The 22785-nt window shown below is 44.3% G+C and overlaps 1 protein-coding gene across 10 annotated transcripts in view; it reads left to right on the top strand.

Moving 5' to 3' along the window:
• Positions 1–22785, top strand: part of lmx1al (LIM homeobox transcription factor 1, alpha-like) — a 114418-nt gene that overhangs the window by 64638 nt on the left and 26995 nt on the right. For 6 of the 10 annotated variants that reach the window (XM_059992113.1, XM_059992111.1, XM_059992112.1 and 3 more), the window contains one exon: positions 2878–3440. The exons of 3 other annotated variants lie outside the window; for them this stretch is intronic. In XM_059992113.1, coding sequence (XP_059848096.1) covers positions 3169–3440 — 272 coding nt within the window. In that variant the 5' untranslated portion in view covers positions 2878–3168. Of the gene's footprint in view, positions 1–2877; positions 3441–13103; positions 21844–22785 lie in introns of those variants that run through there. One more of the 10 variants, XM_059992119.1, reaches the window with a different exon arrangement.

The following is a 22785-nucleotide window of genomic DNA, read 5'->3' as shown; positions in this document are numbered from 1 at the left end:
AAATTCAACAGCAAGTCCATTTGGACTTCCTGAAAGCATTTGGTAAGGTTCCTCACACTAGCCCACTTCACAACATGGAACATCGCAAACGCGAGAACATAGACCACAGAATGGTGCAGAACAGGGCCACCTACTTCAGCTCCTGGTGCCAAATTAAATGAATCCCATCGGCCTGCGCATGATCCTATTCCTCAATTCCCTACCTGTTCACATGTCTGTCTAATTACCTCTTAGATGTTGCTAAATCTGTTTCCAACATTTCCCCGGACATTTCATTCCAGGCACCTACCACATTCTGTGTAAAATACTTTCCTTGTACAGTACATCTCCTTTGATTTTTCCACTGTGGGAAACCAGGTGATGGGGTGGAAATATATCTCTACCAAAGGAGGCGTAAGGTGCTCCTTGCTTCTGCTAGTCTGAAGCTCACCTTTGGACAAGGTTTAGACCTGCTTAGGCTCATGATCAGGGTCATGTGAAGCCATGGGAGCAGGTGGTGGGTGGTCATATTAGGCAACACTGACACCAAGCAATCTCTGAGGAGTATTGATAATGGCTGAGGTCACTTGTCTTGTCAAAACACTGCCCAGAAGAAAGGCGTGGCAAACCAGTTCTGTAGAAAAATTTGCCGAGAGCAGTCATGGTCATAGACCATGATTCCCTACATCATACAACACGGCAAATAATGAACCAACGGACCCTGGGAAAAAGATTCTGACTCCTTAACCAGTCTAGGCCTGTTGATTGTACTTATTTTTATCAGATCTTCCCTCAACCTCTGACTCCAGAGAAACAATCCATGTTTGTCCAACTTCTCCTCATAGCTAATTAACTTATTAGAAGAGGAAATATTAGTATTCCCACTCTGAAAGAAAGTTGAATTAACTGGATCCCATGGTGGTGTGCCTTACGACTAGGACCAGTCCTGCACCCATTGCTCTACATTGCCTTACATTGACATCGAATGTGGCTAGTTTATAGATGAATTTGTGCAGAATGTGATTTTGTCTACAAAATGTAAATACACTGAGGGATTGTGTCAAGTTGTGAATGGAATGATGTGAATATAGTATCCCGTAGCTTTTATCATCAGTCATCAAATGAAGCACTGCCAGCTTCTCTCTCTACATATGCTGCTGGAGTACTTCAGATGTGCAGCATCAGCTGGAATTTGCTGGGGAAGGATCAGAAACCATATCTCCATAGCAAACATCTGTGGGCTGCAGCCCCTTGAAGTCTTAAGCAGACTCATGATGAATCATTTTCCAGTTTCTTCAAGCGTGAAATGATACGCTTCACAAGTCTGAACTTGAAGACAGAGTACAAGGTTAACGGCAGGATTCTTAGCAGTGTGGAGGGACAGCAGGGTCTTGGGTTCCCCATCCAAGGCTGCCACACAAGTTAGCAGAAGGTGTATGGTGTATTCATCTTCGTGAGTCGGAGGACTGGGTAAAAGAACCACAAGATAATGTTGCAGCTCTATGTAGCTCTGGTTAGGCTGCACTTGGAATATTGTGTTCAGTTCTGATTACCTCCTTATAGGAAAGCTGTGGAAGCTTTAGAGAGAGTCATGAGGAGATTTGCCAGAATCCTGCCTGGATTAGAGAGCATATCTTAAGAGGATAGGTAGTGCAAGCTTGGGCTTTCCTTTGGAGCTAAGAAGATGAGAGGCGACATGATAGAGGTGTATAAGATTGTAAGAGGCATAGATAGAGTGGCCAGCTAGTTCCTTTATCTCAGAGCAGCAATGGCTAATACTAGGGGGCTTAATTTAAAGGTGGAGGAAAGTGTAGCCGGGATGTCAGAGGTAGATTTCCATGCAGAGATGGTAGGTGTGTGGAACATGCAGCAGAAGTGGTGGTAGAGGGAGCTGCAGTAGGGCATTTAAGAGACCGTTAGATAGGCACATAGATGAAAGTAAAATGGAGGACCATGCAGCAGGGAAGTTTTAGATTGATCTTGGAGTAGGTTAGAATGTTGGCACAGTATCGTGGGCTGAAGGGCCTATGCTGTACTGTTCTATGCTTTACGCTTTGTGGTGGCATGGAGAGGCACAGCTGGTAGGGTCACTGTCTTACAGCTCCAGAGACCCATGCTCATCCTATCTGTGTGGAGTTTTGCACATTCTCCCTGTATCCCTCTGTATCAGCTTTCCCAGGTGCTCCAGTTCCCTCCCACATCCCAAAAGTGCACAGATTGTGAGGCTAATTGTCTGCTGTAGATGGCTCCTGGTTCATATGTGGGGGAGGGGGGGAGAATGAAGAATGGTTTTGGTGTAGATGGCGATTGATAGCTCTGCAGACTTGATGGGCTGAAAGGCCTGTTTCTGTTTTGCATCTTTCTGTAGATCTGTGACTGAGTATGTGTGGCTGAGGGAGTGTGATGGTGGTATGTGAGGACCAGGTGGGGAAGGATTGGAGACGTACAGGAATCACTATCAAAGATAAATACTGTTCATCAAATTCTCCTTTAGCTGCAAACTATGCTTCCTGGTATGACTTGCTCCAGAAATTTAAATCAGTGGGACATATTCACCGGTTTGTTTCCGGAACTAAAATACTACTTCAGATTGAATCACAAAATTTGAAACAAGGGGATTAATAGCCCTGAGTACCTTTATGGGGTGATAGTTTAAAATAGCAGGTTACGGGGCAACAAAGGTTGTGCTCTTTATTCGATGAGGGGTGATGCTAATATAAAGTTGATTTAAAATGTCAGACAGTGGATAGGAATTTGTAAAACAGACGGTACTGCAACGTGGTTGAACTGTTCAGTGGGATCTTCATTTGTACTTGTGGGGGTGGTGTACTGAGTTTGGGAATAGGTTCAAAGATTTAAAGTACACAGAATACAACTCCGAGATTTGTCTTCCTGCAGGCAGCCTCGAAACAAAGAAACACCTTGGAACCCCTTGGAGAAAACATCAGACACCCAACACTTGAAAAAAGAACAAAATGTGCAACCGGCAAAGAGCAAGCAGACAACACATAGAATATCAACATCGGAGAAGGAGTCCAGGAGTATTCAGTTCAGCACCGCAGTGCTAGCCCACTGCAGCCTGCAGAGCCGTTCTTCACCGAAGCATCCCAGTCCACATCGATTTCAACCTGCTCAGAAACAGCAACCAGAATATAATCCATGTAACATGGACCTCAAAAACCCAGAAAAATGAGTCCACCGCCACGAACCTCGCCAATCAATCCTCGCAGGGTAGATCCCTTGCACTTTCCTCGGACAGCAGCTAGCGTGAGAGAGAGGAAGACCAGAAGACCAGTCAAACACTGGCAGACGGTGCTGAAAACCGGCCTGTCCTCCACTCTCATCTTCATTGACTTCAGCCTTGCTCAACACTTCCATTGGAGAATGGCAATAGAGTCAATTATGGGCTTGCACCAGGCTGCACACTCCACTCCAAACCTCACCGGACTCCTTCGGAGACGGTAAAGTGCCTGATCACTTAATCGGCACAAAAACACACCATAAAAGTATAAATCACAGGTTCCTATTGCACGCAGCTTATCAGTAGGATCGTATGTGAAAGAAAAGTAAAAGAAGCGGTTTTGTGAGCTGTCTGCAGGACGTCACCATTGGTCACTTAGCTTATTGGTGTCATCTTGAAGATGCTTTGAATCTTGAAAGTTGATGGATTTTTTTTATTAACTCATCTGAAACTGACTATTTATATCACAGTAAATGTTTATGTCACCATAGGTCAGCTCAGTGGCACAGAACCATTGTCTCACAGCACCGGAAACCAGGGTTAACACCTGACCTCAGCTGTTGTCTGTTTTGGACCTTTGCATGGTTTTCCAAGTGCTCCGGTTTCCTTAAACATCCCAAAGATATGCAGGTTGGCAGGTTAACTGGCCACTGTAAATTGCCACCAGTGTGTGGCTGAGGGGTAGAACTTGATGAGACCGTGAGGACAACGGAAAGGGATTTAGTGCAGGTAGATAACCAGTTTGGCTGGGAAACTGGGGTTAAGTGGTTAACATGGTGTAACTGGGGTTGGTGCCGAGCTCTCGCTTGATGTTTCTCTTGAAAGAAAGAACTGAAAGTGTGATTGATAAACTTGCTGACAACACAAATATAGGGTGAAAAGTTAGTTGGGAAGTCATTGAGTTGTACAGCATGGAAACAGGCCTTTTGGCCCAGAAGATCTAAACCAACCATCAATACTAACCCTCTATCAATACTCTCCCTCACCATCATGAGTATCAATATTAACCCACTATCAATACTTTGTCTCCCTCACCATCATGACTATCAATATTAACCCTCTATCAATACTCTCCTCTCTCTCACCATCATGACTATCAATACCAACCCACTATCAATACTCTCCTTTCCCTCACCATTGTGACTATCAATACTAACCCTCTATCAGTACTCTCCTCTCCCTCATGACTATCAATACTAACCCACTATCAATAGTCCCTCCCTCCATCAATACTCTCCCTCATCATTATGACTATCAATACTCTCCTCTCCCTCACCATCATGACTATCAATCATATCCTCTATCAATACTCTCCTTCACCATCATGACTTATGAATACTAACCCTTTAATAATACTCTCCTTTCCTTCACCATAATGACTATCAATACTTTGTCTCCATCACCTTCATGACTACCAATACTAACCCAATATCAATACTCTCCCTCTATCAATAATCTCCATCACCATCATGACTATCAATGCTAACCCTCTATCAATACTCTCCTCTCCCTCACCATTATGACTATCAATACTAACCCACTTGCCTGCATTAATTCAGTTCCCTTTGATTCCCTGCTTGTTCCACTGCCTGTCCTGATGCCTCCAAAATGTTGCTGTAATCATTTCTGCTTCCACCCCCTCCTCGGGCAGCTCATTCCAGATACCAGTTACATATTGTGTGAAATATTTACCCCTCAAATCCCCTTTAAATCTCCTCTCCCCCACCTTAAACCTATGCCCTGTAGCTTTAGACCCCCAGTGATGAGATACAGAGACTGACTATTCACCCTGTCTTTGCTTGTCTTCACTTCATCCCCTCTATCCCACATAGTCCATCCCCTGAAATGGACGTAAGTGGTAACAAGAAATGCAAAGAGGTGAAGTGAGCGGGCAGCGATCTGGCAAACGATGTATAATCTGATATTTGGTTGAATTGTCTGGAAGAAAACCTATCTAAATAGTAAGGTATTGTAGAACTCTGAACACAGGGGAGTGCCCAATGCATCACTCGCAGAAAGCTATTATACAGGCTCACTGTGTAATTAGGAAAGCCAGAAACGGTATTATTTATGACAGGGAGAACTCAGCACATATTAAAGAAATGAAGCTTCAGTTATATTGGAGCACTGTGTACAGAAATAGTCTCCATATTTAAGGAAGGACTTTAATATGTTGGAATCAATTCAGGAAAAATTTACTGGACCTGATACTAGAAAGGATGGGTTGTCCCATGAGGCTAATCTAGGCAAGATGGGGTTGTATCTGCCGGAATTTCAAAGAAAGAAAGGAGACTTGGCTGAAATATATAAGTTAATCCTGAGGAGTTAGTGGAATGGATGCAAAGAGAATGTTTCCTGTTATGGGAGAATCTGCAACTAGAGGCCACTGTCTAAAAATAAAGGGTCACCTATTCAAGATAGGGATGAGGGGGATCTTTTTCTCTCAGAGGACTGTGAGTCTTTGTAACAGTCTCCCTCGGGGAGCAGTGGAACCAGAGTGAATATTTTTAAGGCAGAAGAGGCAAATCTGGATAAGGGTGAGGCAAGAAAAGTTAGTGGGCGGAGATGGAAATGCGAATTTGAATTTAAACTCAGGTCAGCCATGATCTTATCAAGTGAAAGAGCAGGATTAAGGAGCCAAGTGACCAAGTTCTCTGATTTCATACGTGTGTGTTTGTTGTCCTGGCAGTTATCACTGTCCCCTTAATTCAAAATAAAGCCATTAAATCCCCTTGAAATCTATTATCTGGAATCATCTGTATAATGTTCCAGACCTTTTGAACACTGTATCTGGCCAATCCATTACTTCATGAGTGAAAATTGAACTTATGTAACACTTGGCAATGTTAGTTCACACTATGTGCCTTAGAGATTACCACTCATAATTTACCCTCTAATTCATCTACTGACCCATCTGTGGAAAGGTCTGTGGTTCCCACACCCCAGAACTACAGAACTGGAGTGGGAGCATGTGATAATTGCTGAAGAAAAAGTAAAAGTAGCATTTCTAACTGTGCTGCCAATCATTAAGGTATATGGCACTGTGCAAAAGTCTCAGGCACATATACGTATATAGCACGGGCTGCCTAAGGGTTGTGTGCAGTACTATATTTGTCAATGTGGAGTGGAGAGCAGTTTGTAAATCTGGCGGGAACATAGGGTGCTGGGAGTAGCGAGGATGGAGTGCTATGGGAGGGGTGTGGGACAGGTGGCAGAGAAGGAGTAACAGGGGATGGAGGAGGAGTAGGAGCAGGCACGCCCAGCCTGAGGTATCAGGCAAGGTCATTTGATTCCAATGATTGGTTTATTGAATGTCTCTCTGGTGCTTCCTTCTCCCTTCCCCTTTACTCAACTGTGATTCCCCTCTCCCTGCCCCCTTCCCACTCTCAGCCCACAATAAAGACCCACATCAGACTCAGGTTTATCATCACTCACGTATGTCATGGAATATGTTTTTTTTTGCAGCAGTACAGTGCAATACATAAAATTACCACAGTACTGTGCAAAAGTCTTACTTGATCAGTGGTGTATATTTAAGGAGTTATTTTACAACTATCAAGAAAAATATATTCCACTGAAGAAAAAAGGGTGTAAAAGAAAAAATAGTTATCCATGGCTAAGTAAAGAAATAAAGCAAAGTATATGACTAAAAAGAAAGTTATATAAGGTAGCTAAATCTAGTGGGAAGATTGAAGATCGAGAAGCTTTTAAAGATCAGCAGCAAATAACAAAAAGATTGATTAAGAAGGGGAAGATAGATTATGAAAGTAAATTGGCGAAAAACATAAAAGCAGATAGTAAGAGTTTTTATAGTTACATAAAAAGAAAAAGGGTGGCTAAAGTAAATGTTGGTCCCCTAGAAGATGAGACCGGGAAATTAATGGTAGGGGACATGGAAATGGCGGAAACGCTGAACAAATATTTTGTATCAGTTTTTACAGCAGAGGACACTCAAAATATCCCAACACTGGATAAACAGGGGGCTCTAGGGGGAGAGAAGCTAACCACGATTCAAATCACCAAGGAAATGGTACTTGATAAATTAATGGGACTGAAGGTGGATAAATCCCCTGGACCGGATGGCTTGCATCCTAGGGTCTTAAGGGAAGTGGCGGTCGGGATTGTGGATGCATTAGTGATAATTTTTCAAAACTCGCTGGACTCGGCAATGGTCCCGGCAGATTGGAAAAATGCTAATGTAACTCCTTTATTTAAAAAGGGCAATAGACAGAAGGCTGGGAATTATAGGCCAGTTAGCCTAACATCTGTGGTTGGCAAAATGTTGGAATTGATAATTAAGGAAACAGTAACAGGGCATTTGGATAAACATAGCTTAATAGGACAAAGTCAGCATGGCTTTACAAAAGGGAAGTCATGTTTGACAAATTTGTTGGGAGTTCTTTGAGGACATAACATATAAGGTAGATAAAGGGGAACCAGTGGATGTGGTGTATTTGGACTTCCAAAAGGCATTTGACAAGGTGCCATACCAAAGATTATTACTTAAAGTAAAAAATCATGGGATTGGGGATAATATTCTGGCATGGGTGGAGGATTGGCTTTCTAACAGAAAACAGAGAGTTGGGATAAATGGTTTATTCTCGGACTGGCAGTTGGTGACTAGTGGTGTTCTGCAGGGGTCGGTGTTGGGACCCCAACTCTTTACAATCTATATTAATGATTTGGAGAAAGGGACTAAGTGCAATGTATTGAAGTTTGCTGATGACACAAAGATGGGAGGGAGTGTAATGAGTGCGGAGGACATTGAAACCCTGCAGGGGGACATAGTTAGGCTGAGTGATTGGGCAGACATTTGGCAGATGAAATATAATACTGACAAGTGTGAGGTCTTGCACTTTGGCAGGAAAAATAATAGAACAAGTTATTATCTAAATGGACAGAAACTGGAAAGTGCTTCTGTGCAAAGGGATCTGGGGGTCCTGGTGCAGGAAACAAAAAAAGTTAGTATGCAAGTGCAGCAGGTGGTCAAGAAGGCCAATGGAATGCTGGCTTTTATTGCTAGGGGGATGGAGTATAAGAACAGGGAGGTCTTACTGCAGTTGTACCGGGTATTGGTGAGACCACACCTGGAGTACTGCGTGCAGTTCTGGTGTCCATATTTAAGAAAGAACATACTGGCTCTCGAGGCAGTGCAGAGAAGGTTCACTAGGTTAATTCCGGGGATGGATGGGTTGATGTATGATGAGAGGTTGAGTAGATTGGGACTCTACTCATTGGAGTTCCGAAGAATGAGAGGCAATCTTATTGAAACACATAAGATTGTGAAGGGGCTTGATCGGGTGGATGCGGGGAGAATGTTCCCAATGATGGGTGAAACTAGGACTAGGGGGCATAATCTTAAAATAAGGGGATGCCGTTCCAGGACTGAGATGAGGAGAAATTTCTTCACTCAGAGGGTAGTGGGGCTGTGGAATTTACTGCCCCAGAGAGCTGTGGAAGCTACTACACTCAATAAATTCAAAACGGAGATAGACATTTTCCTGGATAAAAATGGCATTAGGGGATATGGTGAGCGAGCAGGTAAGTGGACATGAGGCTAGGTTTAGATAAGCCATGTGATCTCCTGGGCCAGTTTTCAATAGCCTGGATGGGTCGGAGAGGAATTTTCCTGATTTTTTCTCCTCAATTGGCAAATCGTTTTTTCCCCCCCCCCCCCGGGTGATCACATGGGTTTGGGCGGGATGAATAATAAAATAAAATGGGCGGCATGGTGCCCTGTTGGTTGGCACTGTTGGCTTGTGGGATTCAGTGATAACTAGAGTTAAGATTGGATCAGCCATGATCTTGTTGAATGGCGGAGCAGGCTTGAGGGGCCGATTGGCCTACTCCTGCTCCTATCTCTTATGTTCTTCTGCAACCCTTGGTGGCCTTTTTTTGATTCTGCACAGTGGAGCCTCCATACCAGGCAGAGATGCAGCCAGTTAGAATGCGCTCCATCATACATCTGTCAGAATTTTCATGTGTACAGTATTTTGGTGATGTACCAAATCTCCTCAAAGTCCAAACGAAGTACAGACGTTGACATGCCTTCTTAGTGACTGCATCAAAGTGTCAGGCTCAGGACAGTCCCCTTGATGAGGACCAGTGCACACTCTTCCCTACTTCCCTTTCCTGAAGTCCACAATCAGTTCATCAGCGAGTTTGTTGTTGTGACACCACTCAACCAGCTGATCTATCTCACTCCTGTACACCTCATTACCATCTGAGATTCTGCCAACAACGGCGGTATCATTGACAAATGTCTAGATGACACTTGAGTTCTGCCTAACAAGATGAGCAGAGCAGTGGCTAAGCATCCATATTTGGGGCGCATCTGAGTTGACCATCTGTGAGGAGGGGATGTTGTTACTGTGGTCTCCCAATGAGGAAGTCAGGGATCCAGTTGCAGAGGGATGTACAGAGCCCCAGGATTTGAAGCTTGTTGATTAATGCTTAGGGGATGTTGGTGTTGAACATTAAGCTGTAATTGATAAACAACAGCCAGTTGTCTAGAAACTCCAGAGCTGTGTAGGGCCAGTGAGATAGTGTCTATTGTATACCTGTTGTGGCCCTGTGCACTGTATAGTGCACGGTGTACAGGAAGAATTTCCTTTCAGTTCTAATTATGTGAGGCTGTAATCAGGCTTTGCATAATGGGACTGTGCTAAATGCTGTAATCAAATTTGTATAATAACACTTTTATTTATGGGGTAACAGTTATGTTCTCAATAAAAATGAAGCTTTATATCAGACTGTGTAGGATTGTAATCACTGTGTGTATAACAGAACCATCCTAGATTACAGTCTGTGTTTAACAACTCTGAGCGCTAATTGTCAATGGCTGTAAATGATTAATGAGCAACAAAGGGATAGGACCTTAACCTGACCGATCTGTAAGATCGCTGTAAGTATAGGTCAGTAGTCACTGTGTGTGCAGCATCACTAGCCACAAGGCGCAGGTTACAGAACAATAGATGTAGGTCTGAGGAGAGGAGAAATGTTTTTACCCTGAGGGGTGAACCTAGGGAAACTGGAAAGATCAAGGCACTTGAATCAACAAAGGAGGCTCGTTCAACAGCCGCAGCAGAGCTTGAGTACTATCACCTGTTATAAAGTTAAACCAAGTGACATGGGCTTTGCTTCCAGATGAGCTCAGTGCCTTCTGTGCTCGCTTTGACCATTGTAACATGGAGGAGCCTTCACAAACTCTCACAGTCCCCAGTGATCCTATGAATTCAGTCTCAGAGGCCGGCATGCGTGCAGCCTTCAGGAGGCTGAACCAATGGATAGCAAGTGGCCTAGACGGGGTACAGGGCCGAGTACGAAAACCCAGAGCTGATCAACTGGCTGGAGTGTTCACAGAGATCTTTAACCTCTCTTTTCAGCAGTCTGAGATACCCACTGCTTCAAGTAGGCTTCACCTATACTTGTGGTGACCTGCCTCAATGTCTATTGAGCAGTAGGACTTGCATCCACAGTGATGAAGTGCTTTGAGAGATTGGTGATGAAACATATAAACTTCTGTACAAGAAGTGACCTAGATCCCCTCCAATTTGCCTACTGAAGCAACAGGTCCACAACAGGTACCATCTCATTGGTTCTTCACTCAACTCTGGAACATCTAGACAGCAAACGTGCATACATCGGGGTGCTCTTTATTGACTACAGGTCAGCATTCAATACCATCACCCTCACAAAATTTGTCAGTAAGCTTCTAGACCTTTGCCTTAATACCTCCTTGTGCAATTGGAGCCCCAATTTTCTTATTTGCAGGCCCCAGTCAGTTCAGATTTGCAACAACACCTCCTGCACAATCTCCATCAGCACAGGGGCATCACCAGACTGTCTGCTTAGCCCCCTGCTCTACGCACTTTACACTTATAACTGTGTGGCTAAGCACAGCTCCAATACTATATTTAAGATTGTTGACAATACCACTGACAAGGATTGAATCAAAAGTGGTGATAAATAAGCATGTAGGAGGGAGATTGAAAATCTGGCTGATTGGTTCCACAACAAGAACCTCTCACTCAATGTCAGCAAGACCAAGGATCTGATTATTGACTTCAGGAGGAGCAAACCAAAGGTCCATCAGCCAGTCAGAGGTGGAGAAGGTCAGCAACTTTAAATTCCTCAGTGTTGTCATTTCAGAGGACCTGTCCTGGACCCAGCATGTAAGTGCAATTACAAAGAAAGCACAGCAGTGCCTCTGCTTCCTCAGGAGTTTGCAGAGATTCAGTATGACATTTCAAACTCTGACAAACATCTATAGATGTTTAGTGGAGCGTATATTGACTGGCATCACAGCCTGGTATGGAAACGCCAATACCCTTAAACAGAAAATCCTACAAAAAGTAATGGATATGGCCCAGTCTATCGGGGTAAAGACTCCCCCACAGTTGAGCGCATCTACATGTAACATTGTCACAGGAAAGCAGCATCCATCATCAGGATCCCCACCACCCAGGACATGCTCTCCACTTGCTGCTGCCATCAGAAAGAAGGTACAGGAGCCTCAAGGCTCACATCACCAGGTTCAGGAAGTTATTACCCTTCAACTGTCAGGATCTTGAACCAAAGGGAATAATTTCACTCAACTTGACTTGCCCCATCATTGAAATGTCCCCACAACCAATAGACTCACTTTCAAGGACTCTTCATCTCATGTTCTCAATATTTATTGCTTATTTGTTTATTATTATTATTATTATTATATTTTTCTCTTTATATTTGCACAGTTTGGTATCTTCTGCACACTGGTTGAATGCCCAAGTTGGTGTGGTCATTCACTGATTCTGTTATGTTTATTATTCTATAGATTCACTGAGTATGCTCGCAAGAAAATTAATCTGAGGGTTGTATGTGATGACATAGTGTATGTACTTTAATAATAAATTTACTTTGAACTTTGCACCAAATATATTTAAGTAAGAGCTAGATAAATTTTTTGACACAAAAGGCATCAGGAGTGTGAAGAGAGAGCAGAAATATTGTACTGAGATAGAGAGATTTTCATATTGAACAACAATGTTAACTTGAAGGGCTGAATGGCCTACTCCTACTTGCATCTTTTATATTTCTACATTTAATCAGGTTAAGCAGGTTTTGCTGCCACAGAATCTGAAGCCAGTTGTGAAATAAAACAGTGTTTGCTGCTGATTTCGAGGAGGACTGCCCAGCCCCCTCCAGCCTGAGCTCCGATATTAGATGTGGAGTTTGATATTCGCCCTGTGACCCAGGTTTCCCCCAAGAGTACCAGTTTCTTACTCAGGTCTGGGTGTGTAGTCTGACTAACTCTACAGGAGTTCAGACCACAAGCAGCAGGACTCACCGAGGCAGAAGGCAGAAAGTGTTACAGGCAGGACTTTCAAGTGGATCACACTGCAGGTAGATAGGCATCCTCCAGGAGGGAAAGGCAGGTACTTCAGGAGTTTTCTGCAGCTATTTTTCTTTCTTTCTCTCCCTCTTCCCCTCCACCTCCCTTCCTTTACCCCCTCCCCTTCCCCTCTCCCCTCCCCCTTTCCCCCTCTCCCCCTCTCTCCTTCCCCCCCTCCCTCCCTCCCGTTTTGGATACAGTTAGGAGGGGACAGAAGGGCAAAGCATCAGCAGCAGCCATATCAGTGGCACCCATTTGGCCCTGTTGCTCAGCAGGGAAAGGAGGAGTACAGGCGAGTGGTAGTGTTGAGGACTCTATAGTCAGGTGCACAAAATGACACTTCTGCGGCTGCAAACAAGACCTCAGCATGATGTGATACCATCCAGAAACTTCCAAATTCTATCCTGGATACCTAAATACACATTATTAATCTTGACCAAACAGGCAAACTAGCTTTACGAATTCCTATACAGTGGATTCCAGTTAATTAGGACACGTCCGGGCCAGTACATTTTGGCCCAATTAAGTAGCTGTCCCAATTAGCTGAAACTTCAAGGAAGTAGTTAAAAAAGGATATAAAAGACAAATTACATTTTAATCAGTAACTAATTATGTATTTAAATTAAATACAGAACAATTTAGAACACGGCACTACTGTATATCATTCATAATTGTTATTAACTGAGGAATTCATGCAACTAGGTTTAGGTGTGTAAGGTGATGAGAGGCATTGACTGTATGGATAATCAGGGGCTTTTTCCCAGGGCTGAAATGGCTAGCACAAGAGGACGCAGTTTTAAGGTGCTTGGAAGTAGGTACAAAGGAGATGTCGGGTTTTTTGTGCAGAGAGTGGGGAGGCGGATACAATGGGGTCTGGATAGGTACATGGAGCTTAGAAAAACTGAAGGTCAATTAACCCAAGGTAATTTTGAAAGTAAGTACATATTCGGAACAGCATTGCGGGCCGAAGAGCCTGTATTGTGCTATACGTTTTCTATGTTTCTAACAATGAAACAAGTGTAAGGGATGTCCCGGTAGTGTGAGAGCCAGTGAGCATGGTTTGATCAGAGGCCTGTGCTCAGAACTGGAGGGAAGCTGATTTACGGCTGATAAAAAGAAAATGCTAGATAGATCAGATCAATGATTCTTGGAAGACTGGTTGAGGAAGGGTCTTGGGGAGAAGGGCTGGTACTCCAAGCATCCAGGCATTGGCTCGTGACCACGGGCTGATGATGTTGGGTATTGGGATCTCCATGGGGTGGTGCCACAGTAAGTCTGTGCGGTAGCAGTGCAACTCTTCCTCATCACTGGGCCGTGAGAAGTGCTGCTGTTCCTCAGTGCAGCAGAAAATGCATTCTGCCACAACTCCTGCATGTCAACAATGCAGCACCCCCTCCGTAGAGGGTGGGTCCCATTGCAGCAGCCCCCTCTGTACCAAAATACAGGAATGCAGAGATCTCTTTAGGGAACATGTTGGAGAACTACATCCACCATCTCAGAGGCAGACAGAAGTTCAGGGAGGGCAGTGAAGTAGACCACCTTGGAGAACCGGTCCACCACTGTCATGGTCACTGTTCCATGGATTTTTATGGGGTGCGGTCAGCTGAAGTTTCAGGCGGGTGGGACCCCAACTCAGCTGAGAAATGGGTGACCAGGCTGCGCGCTCTGGCCATCCGAGACCCTAGGGACATCCTTCAATGGCCATGATGCAGAGTGGTGAGAGATAGGCTCAGTAGTGAGACTGAGCCTCACACATATAGTACAGAAAGTTGGCTGCTGCTTCACCGGATTCTGGCAGAGCCAGCTGTGCATGTACAGCTGCTAGGATACGGACCGGGACAGAGAGAGTGTGCTGGAACAAGGGGCCAGAGGGAGCTTACCAGACAGAAGGCCCCTCACCTCTACCTGGTGGCACCTTCCCAGACACAGTGGGAAATGCGTGAGTGATCGGTGGCTCCGGGTAAGTTCTGGAGGCATTGCTGATGAGGGTCCTACAGCCTGAAATGTTTCCGGGAATGGTACTGAGGTTGTGGCTGATTGTCTGGAGGGTCATTCCATGAAATGCTTGTCAGTTCAAACGGCCAGAGGGATGAGGCTTTTGAGATCAGTGAGCATTTTTTGGGTAAACAGCTCGTCTTTCAAACTCTCTGAGAGGCCGTGATGACAATGGGCCACCAGGGCCCATGATGACATTCCAGCCAGGGCCCTGAATTCTGCGGCGTTATCCACCAAATGTGAGCATTGACACAGGCAATGTATCCCACCGCTGCCTCCCTCCACTACCCAGATGGTCAAAACCCCGGCACATCTCAGCGACGCATTCCTCCTTTTTCGTTGAAACGGTTTATTGTCCCAGTGAGCGGCAAACCAGATCAGAGCTCGCCCAGTCAAATGAGAAATGACAAAGGCAATCTTGGCTGGAGCTTGAAGTGGGTAAGATGCCCTGGGACAGGAGGTTGCAGCATTGGGCTGGTTTTGGGCACTGGAATCCAGGGCTCCAAAGAAGGAGGTTAGCTGGCACAGGGTTGCTGTACTGACAGAGAGCTTGTTGAGAGTGACGAGCAGATAGTCAATGACTTCCTGCTGTTTCTGGATTGTGCGCTCATGTCAATGGGCGTCTTCCTTTAGGCAAGCAAACTCTACTGGGTCAATCGCTGGTTCATTCATCCCATGGGTATTGAAAGGCTTGACCCAAACACAAAGCAGCAAAGATGATTTATCGGTGAGCAACAACTTTAATAATAATTGCAAAATGATATAGTCACAAGGGGCCAGAAAACCAGAGAGGACAGATACTTAGCATGACAAGGTAACTGAAGGCTAGAAGAATCTGGTTGAGGCTGGCTGGCTCAATGGGTGAACAAGGGCTGTGGCTGAGAAATGGGTTCAAATAGGCTGCAGGTGATGAGTGGCAGATAACTCCTGTTGACTGAGTGGAGTCTGGGAGGATGGGCCAAGGGGCCTGTTTTCAGAATATTGATAGTGCAGTATTGGCCCAGTAGGGCACAAACACCACAGCAACGTGTGGACAGTTCTGAGACCTGGACCACCAACTCAAAGCACTAGAGGAATAACACCCACAAATCTTTCCTAATCCCTTGGAAGAGTCAGTGTGGCAACATTAACGTCCTGTCCCAGGCCGACACCCCATGTCACAGCCCAGCTACCCTCTGTGGGGCAGGCCACACGGTTCAAATTCCAGGCATCACATTCTGACTGATTCCCAGTTCTGTCATGGGATTATGTTATGAGAAAGAAAGATTTATGGATTCACAGAGAAATGCAGCAGTCTCAATGATTTCAAGAACCTCTGGAAACCTCTGACCCAAGACCATCAAAGTGGAGGTGGAGTATTTGGTTTGGCACTGGGATCCGGTTACCAGCTGATGCAATCACGGCTGTGTAAATGGAAAAGGAATGTATCATCACCTGAAATGCCCATCACTCCAACAGGTACCTGCTCCAACCTGCTCCTTCACCCGTGGCAGAACCTGAGGAGCCCTCAACAACCTCATCGTTCATCTCAGAAGTAAAGTTGTTCTTGGACCAAAGGATCACATGACGCTCCCTCAGTAATGCAGCAGCCTCCTTCACGGACTATGCACGCAAACTGCTGGAAGAACTTAGCAGGTCGGGCAGCATCTATGAAGGGAAATAAACAGCCAATGTTCACCTGTCCTGAGGAAGACAAACTTTATAACTTACTGGAATTAATCTGATGTAGGGCAGCTGAAGAGGTTAAACCCACGGAGCAATTAATAACCAGTAATAACAACAATATTGATCCTAATCCTTCAAATGTCATCGCTGCTGAAAGATATTATTAAACCTTCAACTCCGTACTGCTGATTTGCATGATAATATGCAATGACATTTCCACTTTTCTTTTCAGCTATTGAATTAGAGATTCTAATAAAGGAAAACCATGTTTTGCTTCTAATCTTGTCATGTTGCTGCATTAAAAATGCAATAAAGCAGCAGCTTCTGCCATCACCCCCCCGAATCCATGGGGACAACCTCGTACACAGGAAATGAGAAGTGAGGCAGCAGGATATTGTGTTCAGGACCAAGGATGAGCTGCAATGAATTGGCTGTTGGCTCCTGGGAGCAAAGAGTACAGCAGCTTGGGTCCTCCATAACTCATGCCCAAGGCAATCCCCCTCAGCTCAGCTTGCAGGACATTGTCACCTGGTTCAGGCTGCCTCAGGCCTGCTAGCTGGCACGTTAGTTGATCTTTGTTAATGATTCCCTGTATTCTGTGGCGGCCATCGCACAGTTAATTCTGACGGGTGCATAAATGAGGAGCACGGCCTTTAAACCAATATTCATTCTGCTTTAATGTTTTTGTGAATGCTTCCAGGAAAATAATCAGAATCAGCTTTAATATCACTGGTCTATGTTGTAAAAGTTGTTTTGCAGTAGCAGTACGGTGCAATACATAATATTTTAAAAACTACAAATTGCAATAAAATATATATAATTAATCAAATAAGTAGTGCAAAAATAGAGTGGTAAAGAAAGAGTGAGGTGGCGTTCATGGGTTCATTGTCCATTCGGAAACCTGATGGTGGGGGAGAAGAAACTGCTGAGGAAACATTGAGTGTGTTTCTTCAGGCTCCTGTACCTCCTGCTTGATGGTAGCAACGAGAAGAAGGTATGTCCTGGTAAGAACCCCCCACCATGAGGCATTGCCTTTTTGAAGGTGTCCTCAATGCTGGGGAGGCTCGTGCTCATGATGGAGCTAGCTGAGTTTACGACTGTCTGTAGCTTTTTCCATTCCTGTGCAGTGGCCCCTCTGTATCAGACGGTGATGCAACCAGTTCAAATGCTCAGCGTGGTACATCTGTAGAAAATGGCTGAAGTATTTGGTGGCATTCCCAAATCTCGTCAAACTCAGAATGAAATATAGCTGCTGTCATGCCTCCTTTGTAATTGCATCAATATGTTCGGCCAGGATAGATCTTCAGAGATGTTGACAATCCTGAACTTGAAACTGCTCCTTTCCACTGCTGCTCCCTTGATGAGGACCAGTGTGTGTTCCTCCAGCTTCCCCTTCTAGAGGTCCTCAATCAATTCCCTGGTCTTACTGACTGTTGTTACGACACCACTCAACCAGCTGATCTGTCTCGCTCCTGTATGTCTCCTCATCACCATTTGAGCTGTGCTTAGCCACACAGTTGAGGGTGTAGAGAGAACAGAGCAGTGGGTTAAGGGTTAAGCATGCATTCTTGAAATGCGGTGTTGATTGTCAGTGAGGAAGAGATGTTATTGTTGTTTCCCGGTGAGGAAATCAAGGATCCAGGTGCAGAGGGGCTTTCAGAGGCCGAAGATTTGGAACTTGTTGATAGTATTGAAGGTATGATTGACATCAATGCTGAGCTGTAATCAATAAACAGTAGCTTGGCATAGGTATTGCTATTGTCCAGGTGATCCAAGGCCAAGTGAAGACCCAGTGAGATTGCATCTGCTGTAGACCTATTGTGGCCATAGGCACATAGCAGTGGGTCCAGGTTCTTGCTTGGGCAAGAGTTGATTCTGGCCATGACCAACCTCTCAAAACAGATAATCACAGCCGATGTGAATCCAATTGGGCAATAGTCATTGAGACAGCTCCCCCTGCTCTCCTTGGGCTCTGGTATGATTGGTGGATGTTGAAGCAGGTGGGAACTTCCAACTGTAGCAATGGGAAATTGATAATGTACTTGCATACTCCTGCCAGTAGGTATTCAGTGCCCTACCCAGTACACCAGCAGACTCTGACACCTTTTGAGGGTTCACTGTCTTGAAAGGTGTTCTGACATCGGCCTCTAAGATAGATGCTCCAGGGATTCGCACAGGTGTAGCTTTGTTCTCCTTTTCAAAATGTGAATAAAAGGAGTTGAACTCACCAGGGAGTGAAGATGATATTAGGTAATGGCCTGCAAACTCTGCCAGAGCTGTTGTGTATCGGATTCCATCTCCAACTCAATCAGAATTGTTTTTTCAGCTTAAAATAGCTTTCTGTAGGTCATACCTGGACTATTTGTATATTTCTAGATTACTGGTCTTGAAAACCGCAGATCCAGCCCTCAGCAGACTATGAATCTCCTGGTTAATCCACAGCTTTTGGTTTAGATATGTGTGGAATCTTCTCAAAGGCACGCATTCATCCACACACATCTTGATGAAGTCAGTGACAACTGTGGTGTATCATTCAGATTCGAAGTTGAGTCCCTGAATATTGTCCAGTCCACCAACTCAATGCACTTCTGTAAGTGCTCCTCCAGTGCCCTTGACAATGCCTTCTTGGTCCTCACCACTGATAGCCTCTGCCAATATGCCAGGAGTAGAACAGCCAGGTGGTTGGACTTTCCAAAGTGTGAACATGGGGTGGTACGGTAAGCATACTTCATGGTGGTTTAACAATGGTCAAGTATGTTTGACTCCTCTAGTTCCACAGGTCATTTGTTGGTGGTAGTTGTTCAGAAACTTTTTCAAACTGACCTGTTTGAAATCTCTCACAATGAAAGGGAAGGCGTCAAGGTGCGTTGTTTTAAAACCATAAGGTGCTGGAACAGAATTAGGCCATCTAGACCATCGAGTCTGCTCTGCCATTTCATTATGGCTGATCCAATTTTCCTCTCAGCCCCAATCTCCTGGCTTCTCCCCTTATCCCTTCACGCTCTGACCAATCAAGAATCTATCCACCTCTGCCTTAAGTACACAGAAAGACGACCTCCTGAGCTGGCCATGACAAAGAATTTCACAGATTCACCACTCTCTGGCTAAAGAAACTCCTCCTCATCTCTGTTTTAAAAGGACACCCCTCTATTCCGAGGCTGTGTCCTTTGGTCTTAGGCTCTCCCAGCATAGAAAACATCCTTTCCATATCCACTCTATCAAGGCCTTTCACCATTCAATAGGTTTCAATGAGATCACCCCTCATTCTTCTGAATTCTAGTAAATACAGGCCCAGAGCCATCAAACGCTCTTCTTATGACAAACTACTCAATCCTGGAATCACTTCCATCAATCTCCTTTGAACCCTCTCCAGTTTCAGCACATCCTTTCTAAGATAAGGGGCCCAAAACTGCTCACAATACTCCAAGTGAGGCCTCACCAGTGTTTTATAAAGTTTCAACATTATATCCTTGCCTTTATATTCTAGTCCCCTCGAAATTAATTCTAACATCGAATTTGCCTTCCGCACCACAGACGCAAATTAGCCTTTAAGGAATTCTGCACAAGGACTCCCAAGTCCCTTTGCACCTCATTTTTTGTATTTTCTCCTCATTTAGAAAATGGTCAACCCTTTCAATTCTTCTACCAAAGTGCATGACCATCCACTTTCCGACACAGTATTCCATCTGCCAGTTTTTTGCCCATTCTCCTAATCTGTCTGTCCTTTTGTAGCCTCTCTTCTTCATCAAAGCTACCTAGCTCTCCACCTATCTTCATATCATCTGCAAACTTTGCAACAAAGCCATCAATTTCATCATCCATGACATATAACATAAAAAGAATCAGTCCCAACAGAGATCCCTGTGGAACACCACTAGTCACCTGCAGCCAGTCAGAAAAGGCTCCCTTTATTCCCACTCTTTGCCTCCTGCCAATCAGCCACTGCTTTATCCAAGCTAGTATCTTTCCTGTGGCTTTTCCATGGGCTCATAGCTTGTTAAGCAGCCTCATGTGTGGCACCTTTTCAAAGACCATCTGAATATTCAAGTACCCAACATCAACCGATTCTCCTTTGTCTATCCTGCTTGTTATTTCTTCAAAGAATTCCAACAGATTAGTCAGAGAAGATTTTCCTGTGAGGAAACCATGTGGACTATGACCTTTTTTTTAATGTGCCTCCAAGTACCCAGAGACCTCATTCTAAATAATCGACTCCAACATCTTCCCAACCGTTGAATTCAGACCAGCTGGCCTATAGTTTCCTCTCTTCTGCCTCACTCCCTTCTTGAGGAGTGGAGTGACATTGCAATTTTCCAGTCTTCTGGAACAGCCCAGAGTCTAGTGATTCTTGAAAGATCATTACTAATGCCTCAACAATCTCTTCAGCCACCTCTTTCAGAACCCTGGGTGTACAGCTTCTGGTTCAGGTGACTTATCCACAAAGTACCTTCAGACCTTTCAGTTTCCCAAGAGTCTTCTCCGTAGAAATGGTAACTTCACACACTTCACAATCCCTGACACCTGGTAATTCCACTGTACTGCTCGTGTCTTCCACCGTGAAGACTGATGCAAAATACTCATTCAGTTCATCTACCATTTTGTTGACCCCATTACCACTCCAGAGTTCAATAACCGCTCTCACCTCTCTTTTACACTTTATGTCTTTGTATTTTGTGGCTGTGGGTCATGGTGCTCAGCTCCTCCAGTGCCTGCCTGACATTGGCTTGAGGTGGAGTGTTCACCATGACCAGATAATGGCAGAAAACTCCCGCAGCAGATAAAATGGATGACACAACCACGAGATATTCCAGGTCGGGTGCGCAGGACTGGCAGAATTACCATGTCTGTGCACCACGATGGATTTATCACAAAGCATACTCCACCTCCTCTACCATTAAAAGACTGAGCTGCCATGTTTTTGCAGAGTGTTGGAGCCATTGGCTGCGGCACTCCATCCAAAATATTTCCGTGAAACAAAGCTGTGTGTGATGTCCCTCTGGTACTGGAATCTTGCTCTGAGGTCTTCCATTTTATTTGTAGACTTTGTACTTTCATCAGCAAGTTAGTCGGGGGCCCAAAACCTTAGTGCTTGAATCATACCTGCAGACCCACTTGGCTTCAGCACTTACATTTTCTTAAAGGGAATCTGCACTTGCGACAGAAGTCTGCTGTCCAGGATCTGCTGATAAAGCCTAGATTTGAGTATCGATAATTTTTTTACAAATATTAACATGCGGTCGTTTACTGACATACATATAGATCTGTCTGTGGTTTATAGCTGTACTAGTCCTAAGCTGGAATATTTGATTATTCACATCCGAGCTGCATGCAAAGAGTCGCTATGCATCGGTGCCACCTTGAGACAAACTTGAATAAATCTTGTGGTGACAGTTGTTACACATGAAATCTGTTTTAAGCTAACAAGGAACAAGGATTTCTTTAATTATGTGGCATGAAAGCAATTCTCCCTTTAAACTTGAATCATGTGGCCTCCTCAGTCATTTCAGATCGCAGTTAAAAATCAACTTCAACACCATGGTCTTGAGTCACTTAGCAAGCAGATAGCATGTCTCCTTCTCCAGCTCAGGTAGGTCTTTATATTATTCAGTCATTGCACAGGCACCATTACTGGTACAGGCTCTTCTTTGCAGACCAACTCAGTTAATTAAATTTAAGTTCTATCTGTATGGGGGTGTGGGTTATTTTCATGTTTCCAAATCAGTTATGTAGTGACCAGTGGCTGCATTCTCATCATTGTTACCTGATCACTGTTGTAATATAATGGTTCTGTGCCTCAATGATATATCCTAAATGATTCAAAATCAGGTTTATTATCACTGGCATATACTGTGAAATGTTTTGTGGCAGCAAGACAAAAATAATTACTGTAAGTCACAAACAATGAATAAACAGTGTGAACGAGTAATAGTGAGGTAGTGTTCACAGTTTTTTCGACCATTCAGAAGTCTGCTGGTGATGGTGTAGTGTAGTCAGTATGTCAGTAACATTTGAGTAATATTATAAGTATATTGTTTCATTAAGCATTCTTCACTTGTTTACATAATTCATTAAGGGCAATATGTAAGAAGTACATGAATGGCATCTATCATTAAGCCATCACGTCATATGTGAGTGTGTCACGGCTAATGTATTTGGTGGAGATATAGAGAATTCACAGCCATTGACATTGAGTTAGAGTTCACTTTGAGAGGTCACGTGATAGTGGAATTACATAAAGTTTTTTTACTGCGCTTTGTGTTCAGTGTTTGGGTACAATACATGAGTTTCTATGGTTTTTCTTAAACATAAAATGCCTCCACCAGTTTTTTTTCTTGTGAAAAGCTACAATACAATGGTGACCTTGATGCTCCACAACGATTTCAGAGTTATTGAACATACTGAACACAGCCACTTGGAAACTGCCGGAGATCTGAGAGCAGAATGCTGTTGCTTGGTTTGTACAAGCCAAGGCCCAGTTTGTGCTGTGAGAAATCTCCGCCAACAGCACCAAATGTTTCTGTGTGGTTGC

This window comes from Hypanus sabinus, chromosome 16, assembly GCF_030144855.1.
Source record: "Hypanus sabinus isolate sHypSab1 chromosome 16, sHypSab1.hap1, whole genome shotgun sequence".
In the NCBI taxonomy this organism is placed as follows: Eukaryota; Metazoa; Chordata; class Chondrichthyes; order Myliobatiformes; family Dasyatidae; genus Hypanus; species Hypanus sabinus.
Note: the sequence above shows the minus strand (reverse complement) of the source record. Positions and strands in the feature narration are given on the sequence as shown.